The sequence below is a fragment of the Fukomys damarensis genome, unplaced genomic scaffold (assembly GCF_012274545.1).
Source record: "Fukomys damarensis isolate Sample0158 unplaced genomic scaffold, DMR_v1.0_HiC HiC_scaffold_19, whole genome shotgun sequence".
In the NCBI taxonomy this organism is placed as follows: domain Eukaryota; kingdom Metazoa; phylum Chordata; class Mammalia; order Rodentia; family Bathyergidae; genus Fukomys; species Fukomys damarensis.
The window spans coordinates 22,074,427-22,083,971 of record NW_022900931.1 but is presented as its reverse complement, the minus strand read 5'-3'; the positions used below and the strand labels follow the sequence as shown (position 1 = coordinate 22,083,971).

General features: G+C 39.9%; 1 protein-coding gene across 3 annotated transcripts in view; it reads left to right on the top strand.

The window, feature by feature from the left end:
* The first annotated feature begins 6 nt into the window (after window positions 1-6).
* Itpr2 (inositol 1,4,5-trisphosphate receptor type 2) overlaps window positions 7-9,545 on the top strand; it is a 416,582-nt gene continuing 407,043 nt past the window's right edge. For all 3 annotated transcript variants that reach the window (XR_004518150.1, XR_004518151.1, XM_010615034.2), the window contains exon 1: window positions 7-129. Coding sequence is in view for 1 of the 3 variants with exons in the window: in XM_010615034.2 (XP_010613336.1) it covers window positions 38-129 (92 nt within the window). In the remaining 2 variants the exon portion in view is untranslated. The remainder of the gene's footprint in view (window positions 130-9,545) is intronic.

Here is a 9,545-nt window from a genome sequence, read left to right as displayed (position 1 = left end):
AGAGGAGGACGCCCACTCTGGAACATGAGGCAGCAGCATGTCTGAGAAAATGTCCAGTTTCCTCTACATAGGGGACATCGTGTCCCTGTACGCGGAGGGCTCGGTCAACGGCTTCATCAGCACCTTGGGGTAAGCGGCGGCGCCCGAGTCCTCGCGCGCCCCGGCCCAGGTGGGGCGGGCCAGGGTCCCCGCTCGCAGGAAGTCGCCTGAGAGGCAGCACTTTCTCGGCAACTTTGTAGTCTCAAGCGGAGAGACACTTCAGAAAGGAGGAAGTGATTCAAAAGCCCGGAGCCAGGCCCCGCGAAGACGTCTTCGCTGGCCTCTCCGTGGCATGTTTTGATTTAAAATGTGTGCTTGTTTTCCCTTCAAGGGATATCAAAACGCCCCGTCTTCCAGTCTCTTCGCGCTGCTGGCCGGCTCTCGGCCGCTAGTCTGTCAGTGCCCGGGTGCGAAGGAGCGGTTACTGGAAGGCTTTGGCCTCCGCACGAAGCTCAGGCGATGCGGCGAGCCCCAGCGTGGCTTTGTCCTTGCGGGGCAGCTCACCGGCTCCTCTTCGCTGAAGTAATTTCCTTTCGGCTCTGCCAGAGAGGGCTCCGCGCCTCGTGGGCAGCCTGGGGGCGTCCGGCTGCCTGCGGTCCGGGGCTCAGACCTGCCTTCCCCTCCCCTGGCTTTGGTCCACTGAAACACAGAACCTCGGGTGGAGCCCAGTCAAGTGGAAGGCGCTTGGGATTTGAGCGCTTTATGAATTGGGGAAATACATAGATAAAAGCAGTCTGCTACATAAATGGGGCTGTTTTGTTCACTGTATTTTTTCTCTCTCCCGATTGGATTGGCCATACCACTCTGCAGCTGAATTGCACACTGCAGTATATTTTGATGCATAGTTTGGTTGTTGTTACGTCACTGTCCCAGGCTCTTAGACTCCCTAGTCTTAGAGATTCGAGGCTGCCAAACTGATGTTTCTAAGTCTGGCTGGTCACTGTTTCAGCTGTTAGGTTTTGGGCACATGACCTGCAGCGTTATAAGGACTGTGTCTTATAACGGAGCGCTGCCTACTTAGCTTGGGGACTTGGAAGACACCAGTGGTTTCACAGTTCCTGTTATTTGCATTTCCCCAAATGTCTGAGAAGGAAAGCAACTTTAATCCCTTTTCCATCACTGTTAATATTTACTTGTGAAAGTGAAGGTGGAAGGAAGAAATATCACCATCAAGTGCTTAAGCTGGGTTTGTAAACCATGTTGCCAAGAGAATTCACAAGTACAAGTTGAGTTTTGGGGTCCCTGACAGCATTTTGCAGATGAAGACTGATATTCTTTGTTCTCCACTGACCTCTAGGTGTGTGTGATGCAGTAATTAGGAAGGAGTGGTTCCAGGACCAGAAGATTTGGGGTTTAAATTCTGGGTTTTCTACTTAGGCTTTCTTTCTGAACGTGGCTTGTCACACAATCTTGGGCAGGTGACATAATCTATGAGTACCTCAGTTTCTTTGTTATAAGAATGAGACAGAAAATGGTATCTACTTCATGGGGTTGGGGTGAGGAAGAAGAGAGTTAACGTATGTCACGTGCTTAGCCTAGTCCAGGCTTGCAGTAAGCGCTCCTGTAAGTATTAGCTATTGCAGTCATCATGACTTTCTTGATAAGAGTGTGCAACAGTGACATTTGTGCATGAAATAATAAAAAGGATGAGAGTAGAGTTTAAAACCTAAACAAACAAAAGGTGATGTTTTTGGAGTATCTTGTTCAGTAAAGGTGTGCATATGGATAACTTACAAAGCAAACACTAGCAGGGCTATAGGTGGTAAATCAGGAAGCCACAACTTTGAAAGTGGTTGAATCTTCCCTACTTACATTAGAGATCAGGAAACTGAGGCAAACAGAAATGAAGGGACCAGCCCAAGACGCAGGACATGGATGCCAAAAAGTGGAACTGTAACCCTGCCTCCAGATTCCCAGCCAAGTGTGCTTTTTCTTTGGTTGTCCATAATAATACTTTAAGCCTTGAGGGGCATAGGCTTGAGTGACCATTACTATGGTGTATAGTTTTGTATAACTGTTTCTTCTTTGTGTTCAGTGTTTCTTGCTTGTGTTTTGAAAGCTGAGTTTCCTTAGAATGTCTTTGTGCAGCACCTCACCTTATTTTTCTGTTAATGAGCTGAGTCTTGTTAGGATTAATCTGATAAGGCCTTCCTTTGTGCAGTTAGATGCAGTTGAAGAAGGGCCTTTAGAAATGCTGCCTTTGGTGACACTCGGTGCTTTGAATATTCATTTTCTGAGATTACTTGCCTCAGAGGTTCAGATCCTACTCTAAACGGAGGAGTTGGAAATGACCAAACCTCCCTCCTGGTACTTGCTTCTGAATGGCTTTTCAAAGGGCATGGGGGAAAGTCATTACTGATGTGCCGTGATGCAATTCCCTGGCCCTCAGTGAAAAGAGTCCAAAGGGTACTCGGGGTAGCCTGATGTCAGTCTAGGCTTAAGTGGGCTCTAGGTTAAGAGAATCCTTTGCAATAATCACAACAGACTATAAGAGTGCTGTGATAATCTCAGCCAGGTGTGGTGGATCCTACCTATAATCCTAGCACTTTAGGAGGCTGACGCAGGAGGATCACAAGCTAGAGCCCATCCTGGACAACTTAATGACTTATGGAGACTCTGTCTTGAAATAAAAAAAATGGACTGGGTTTGTAGCTTAGTGCAAAGGCCCTGGCTTCAATTTTAAGTACTGAAAAAATTGTACTGTAATATTTTACTTGACAAATAATATACATTACATCTATGATGCATAAAAATATAGCATTTTTCTGCTTTGAAAACAGGACAGCTTGGGAAATATGTAATTTCTGTAAAATTTTTAGAATATCAAATAGAATTATACTTAGTTATTAATGATCATTTCTAAACTTTGCTGTATATAAGATATGTAAATAATGTTTGCAAAAACTTATATATATAATATAATGATATACATTACATCTATGATGCATAAAAATATAGCATTTTTCTGCTTTGAAAACAGGACAGCTTGGGAAATATGTAATTTCTGTAAAATTTTTAGAATATCAAATAGAATTATACTTAGTTATTAATGATCATTTCTAAACTTTGCTGTATATAAGATATGTAAATAATGTTTGCAAAAACTTATATATATAATATAATGTGTATTATAATATAATATAATCTATCTATATATCTATATATATATAATATAATGTATATATGCACCTGCCTTGCTGTTTCACATATATATATATATATGTATATATATGTGTGTGTGTGTATATAGTGAGGCAGGTATGGTGCCACTGAGCTATGTCCCCAGTCCCTGGCTCATTCAATTTCTGAAGGGACCATGAAGCTTATTTTTATTTTTCATCTCACTGATTTTTATTAATGTGTAGTTAGTTTTATGTCTTTTTTTAATTGTATGGGGATTGAACTCACAACCTTGCATTTGCAAGGCAGGCATGGTGCCACTGAGCTAAATTCTTGCCTTACCACTCTCTCTCTCTCTCTTTTTTTTGGTACCATGGATCGAACTCAGGACCTTGTGCTTGCGAGGCAGGCTGCAGAACCACTGATCATGCAGACAGTTTTAAAAGCTATGGGTTCATTAATGTAATTCTCAGAGATGAAAGTCAGTGTTGAAAAGTTTCAGCTATTGAGAAATAACACTATTTCATTTTGTAATGGTTTAATTAAGGCCACAGAATATAATATCTGATTTTTTCTTTGTGTTAGTTTCCCCTCATTTTTTTTTTTGAGATAGGGTCTTACTATGTAGTAGTTCAGGCTGACCTTGAACTTATTATGAAGCTCAGGTGACCTCAAACTCATGAAGAGTCTCCTGTCTCAGCCTCCTGAGTGCTGGGATTTTAGGTGTGTATCACCACACCTGGCTGTAGTTTCTTATTGATGTAACAAAGTACCCAAGATATTCAGTGTTAAAAGAAAGGAGGTTTATTTTGGCTTACAGTTTTGGAGACTTCAGTCCTTATCAGTTGGCCTCCTTGCTTTGGTCCAGTGATGGCTCATTACTTGGGGGCAGTGCATGTGGTGGAGGGGACCACTCATTCTCTTTTGGCAGCAGGAAGCAAAGAGAGAGCTGGAAGAAGTGATGGGTCCCACTCTCCCTTCAAAGGCACTCCCCTAATGACCTAACTGTTTCGCACCTCACCCACCTCTGAGAAGGTTCCACCCCCCCACACACACTGCCAGGAGTTGCGATTCAAGCCTTTAACTCCTGGGCCTTTGAAGGGTGTTTAAGATCCAAACTGTAGCACTTTTACATTGAGAAGCCAGACTGGTCACTTGGAACATAACTATTGTTCCCTTTGCTTTCTATATATGGCATTGCATAGTTGTTATTTTTTAATGGCCATGCATGGTTTTAAGGCTCAGGACTCCCTTTAGCTTTTGAACCACCTTGGCCTCAAAGTTTCAGGAGATAGGAAGCCCCCTAGGGGTGTAGGTCCCTGCCTCAGAGACCCTTATCCAGGCAGAGGGCTGTGTAGTATCCCTGCCTTGTCAGGTTAGAGTACATTGGGTAGATACTGCATTTTGCAAGTTGGTCCTGGAGCTATGAAACCAAAGCAGTGCAGTATGGTAGTTCCTCTTTATATTGGTCTTTTTAGTTGGTGTTATTTTTTCAAGCTTTTTTTTTTTCAGTATACGTTTGTAGTACCTAATGTTTACATTCCTGGTTGGGAGTTGGTTCGTGTACGTGACACACTTTAGTTCTTCTTTTTCATCCCTTTTTCTTACCCTCTTTCCCCCTTCCCCCATCTCTTGACCCTCTTCCCCTTTGAGAAAGATCTGTCTCCCTATTTCCTACTATCTGATTTTTGTTTTGCTCTTTGTTTATACTTTGGGGTTCTCATATAAGATAAAACCATGTGATATTGAAACTTGGGTGTGTGATTTATTTCACTTAACATTATGATCTTAAGGTGCATTCATTTGCCTATGAATGTATCAAGTTTATCCTTCTTTTTGGCAGAGTAGTACCATTGTGTGTAACTACCCATTTGCTTTATCCATTCATCTGTTGATGATCTGGCTATTATGAATTGTGCTGCTATTAACATGGGTATGCATGTATCACTGTAATAAGATGTCTTCAACTCTTTCCAGAATTATATTGTTTCAGAGTCATCATTTGTGTACTTTTTGTATCAAAGACAGAGTTGGTACTTCTGGTGAAATTTCCTTGCTCTTCTGTTATTTGGAGGTCTGTTGTCCTGGGTCTGCTGCTAATTAGCTTTGGCCTTGCTCATATCCTTTATTCTCCTCTTATTATCGTAAGAGATATCTTCCTGGAGACAGCAGATGTTACCCTTCCTTTCCCCGGAGAAATTCTAAAGTTGAGCAAAAGAGACAGAAATGAAAGATTTTTTTTTGAAAGTTGCTAGGAAAATTACATTATGCCTACAGTTTTGCGTGTAAAATTTTGAACTTTCTTCAAAGGCTTATGAATTATTACAGTGAATCAAGAAGCTAGATTGGAGACATTTGCGTCGAATCTACTTAGCTAAATGAATTCACTTCACTGTATTAAAAAAAAAATCAATGGAAGAGCTAAAAATTAGGCTTGAAGTATCTGGTTTCCATTTTAGCTCTTCACCCATTTGACACTGGTAGTAGCATGATAGTTTTTCAAACTCAGTGTAGGAGATTTAGAACTAAAATGTCCCTTAAGATCTCATGTCCCTTAAGCTTCTAGAGATGATTGGATTGTGGGGGTGTGATACTCACCAGTGGATTGAGCCACTGTTGGGAGGAGGGGCCTAGTTGGAGAGTTGGATCATGGGGATTGTGGCCTGGAAGAGTATTCTTGTTCCTGGCTCCTCCCTTCTCTTGTTCTGCTGCCTGGATGCTCTGACAGGAGCATTTGTCCTCTACACACCCTCCCCCCAAGCCATTTCTACTTTGGAGCCATCTAGGCTTGGGCTGAACTCTCTGAAACTGAGCAAAGTAAACCTCACCCTCTTCAGGTTATAGGTATTGGGTACATATTTTGTTTCAGCAGTGGGAAAGTGTTTAATATAGGAGCACAGTTAAGGACGTTTATGCAGCATTTCAAGACAATGAGTAGATGTTTATTTGCAAACAAATTTTGTCTAATTTTAGTATTTATGGTGTAAAAAGTTTTAAAGAATATATTATTATCATTATTTATTATTTAGCTTTTTGGGATCTTTGAAATAGGGCGATGAAATTTTCAGCTTAAAAAGTCTTGGGATTCCACTATATTTGAGTTTATCAGGCTCTTCTTGGAGGTCCTTGTAACTGGAGATGTAGGAGGAGTTTCTTAAGCTCTATAGAATAGCTGTTCAGTTTGATGGTTTTTAGCCTGTGTATACTTCGTCCCACTTGCAAAGATTTGTGTTGCTCCTTTACAGTTATCCTTTAACCAGAATATACCTGATGCTTCCGAATCCAAATTTCTTATGAAACTGGTTACAGTTATTCTTCTTCTTCTACAGTTATTCGCCTGGTTTGATTCTCCTAATTTAATTTTGTATTTAAAGATCTGTGTAAGACATACTTGCATTGACTTGTGAAAACTACTTTAGATCCTACTGAACAAAGACAGTGAATACATTTCAAAGAATTTTTTTTTCTCTACTGGTACATGTTAAGGATTACAGTTTTATTTTTCTTGTAAAACTGAAGGAGGAAGTTTTGGCATATGCTGTACAATTTAAGATGCAGTGTTAATTATCCCTCCCCATTCTTTCCATTTTCTGTATAGTGTGACTTTCCTCCTTTCTTTTGCTGCAGATATTCATGTTTCTGTACATCAGCTTGATATCAGGTGTTAAAGATGGGGACCAAGCACAGCAAAATTCCTGGGATGGGGGATTGAAGGGTCAGCCATTCCTTCCTTGACCATTCATAAGGTTGAAAGTTAGTACAGTGTGTATATTTGTGTGAGTGTGTGTGTGTGTGTGTGTGTGTGTGTGTGTGTGTGTGTGTGTGTGTGTGTGTGTGTGTGTGTGTGTCTATATATGTCTGTTGGAGCTCTTGATAGCTCTGATTTGAAGATTCATCTTAGGATCTACCAAGAACCAGCATGACAAGTTAAGGTGTCAGAAAGTTGTCAAGGGTCCCAGAACTGATCACTGGTCTCAAAGCATTGTACTCAACTCTTACTCAGAGCAACCCAAGATTGGGGCCCTTATTTTTATTTTCTGTTTGAATTTGCCTAGTTCAGTTACTTGTCCATTCTTCTGTTTCCATATTTATGGTGGGTGAGGGATGGGTCACAGGATTTATAATTCTGACTCAATTCCTTAAATAACAGGATCGTGAACATGCTTGCACTTTATTGTTTCCAATTACAATCCTGTGAATTCTCTTCCTGGTGTATTTTCTGCCAAACACTTTATTGATATTTAAATGTTCGCAGATTTGACTTATTTCTTTTTCTTCTTTTACTTAATTATGTTATTCTCATGATAGTTTAAAAATTCTTTCTCTGAACAGGACTGCATGATTAAGGGGGAGTTGTAGATGAGGCATGGAATGGCTGTAGACAGTTTTTATTTTTGTATAATTTGTAAGTTATCTTTAGTATCTTCCAAGAAGAAGCCTTCCAAACAATAGCCATTGTTTTCAGCTTTAGCTAGACATAGAAACTTAACTTTGTTTTGACTAAGGCATATGATAAAGTGATGAATGTGCATAAAAACCTACTGGACACTTGCATGTGTGTTTAGTGGGGAGGATGAGGGTGAGATGTTTTGGCAGGTCTGAGAGAGGGAAGTGCGACATTGTGGAGCTTGAAACCAGCTCAGGTGGTGAAAGTAAATTCTATTTTAAGCAGAAAGACGGACTATTTCTTAAACCTGTAAGTCGTTCTATGAATGACCTTGCCAGCTTTTGGATCCTCACTGGCAACAAGAGCTCTGTCAGGTAAACAGTTGTCGCTTCTGAAGTGTACCTGTTTGCTATAGAATTCAGAAGCAAATGCTTGACTTCATTTTAGGTCTAATAGAAGCTTTTTCTGTATGTATAGATAGCTCTTTTCCCAAGCACTTTTTCCTTTGGGACTGTTCTTATATAGATGGTGTGTAATAACTTGGAAAATATAGACAGAGTGCCATAGGCTCAAACTTTAAAACTTAAATTCCAGGTCTGTTTCTGTGTGTGTGTGTGTGTGTGTGTGTGTGTGTGTATTTTTCTACTTCCATAGTGACTTACAGGAAGATTTTTAATAGATAACTTTAGAATTCTAGTAAGTTCTTAACATCATCTGTGAAAAATGGAACAGTGTGGTAGCAGCAGTTGACCCTTCATGGTTAATAAGTGAGTGATTTTCATTTTTATTTTTATATTGCCCGTGTTTCCAAGATTTTGTATAATTTTAATTAGCCATCTTTTACTTCTATAGTCAAGAAAGTTAAATAAAATAAAAATGACTTTAGGGATTCTTCAATTTCTTTTATTGTTTGCACTGTTAATCCAACAATATTTATTTTAAAAATCATAAATAAAGTATTTTCCTGCTTATAGCCAGTGGAGGAAAACCACAAAGTAGGACATTGCATGTTACCTTTTGTGTACTTTTTTCCTACTTCTTACTGGTATTTTAAAATGTATTATGGAAAAACGTCTGGACAATAATGCTGAGTAGGTATGATGGTCAACTTATCTCACTCAGTAAATATAGAATCTTATCATTTTAGAAGTCTATTTACACATATAAAAATATACATCTGAGAATGACTAATTTGTTCATTTAAGTAATTTTAACACTGTGAAAACGTGCAACAACTTCTATGGTGTTAGTTTGTGAGGTTTTTGTGTGTGTGACTGAAATAAATCAACAAAGTATTTTTATTAACTGTCTTTGAAATGGATGGATTAATGTGCTCACACTCCAAATCCACAGCTATCATATAGTTTATAAAGACACAAGCCTCTGGATTTCCAACCTTGAACTTGAATCATTAAATTGAAGCTATGGCAAATCAAGGCCCTGTGACCATCTTGTCAATGTGATTAAGCCAAAGCAGGCTGCAGAGTAACTCATTCACTCATGCATTTGTTCATTCAGTGTTTATTGAGCTTGTGGAAAGGGCTAGGGATACCCATGTAAAGATTTTTTTGTTTTTTTGGTACCAGGGATCGAACTCAGGTCCCTGTGCTTGTGAGGCAGGCTGTGGAACCACTGAGCTAAATCCCTGGCCTGTAATTTTATCTTTAAAAATCTTCCTTTGAGAATTCATAACATGACATGGTTAGTATCTGTGGGAGACCTTTGCTGTCCGTGATATAAATGCTGCAAGATTAGGAACTGACTGTCCTTTTAAACCTTGTGTGGTCAGCACCTGGCATAAGCCCTGGCACATAATAGGCATTTAATAAATACTTGTGAAATCAACGCAGCCCTTTGTGTATTTAGAAAGAGAGAAGATTGGTGTTGTATAACTGTAGTGGAAGGGAGTTAGTTCCTGTCATCATAAAGATGCCTAGAGACAGTATCATAGGTGGTCAGAGAGTCACATTCTTTCTCTCCTCCCTGGGATGATGTGGGG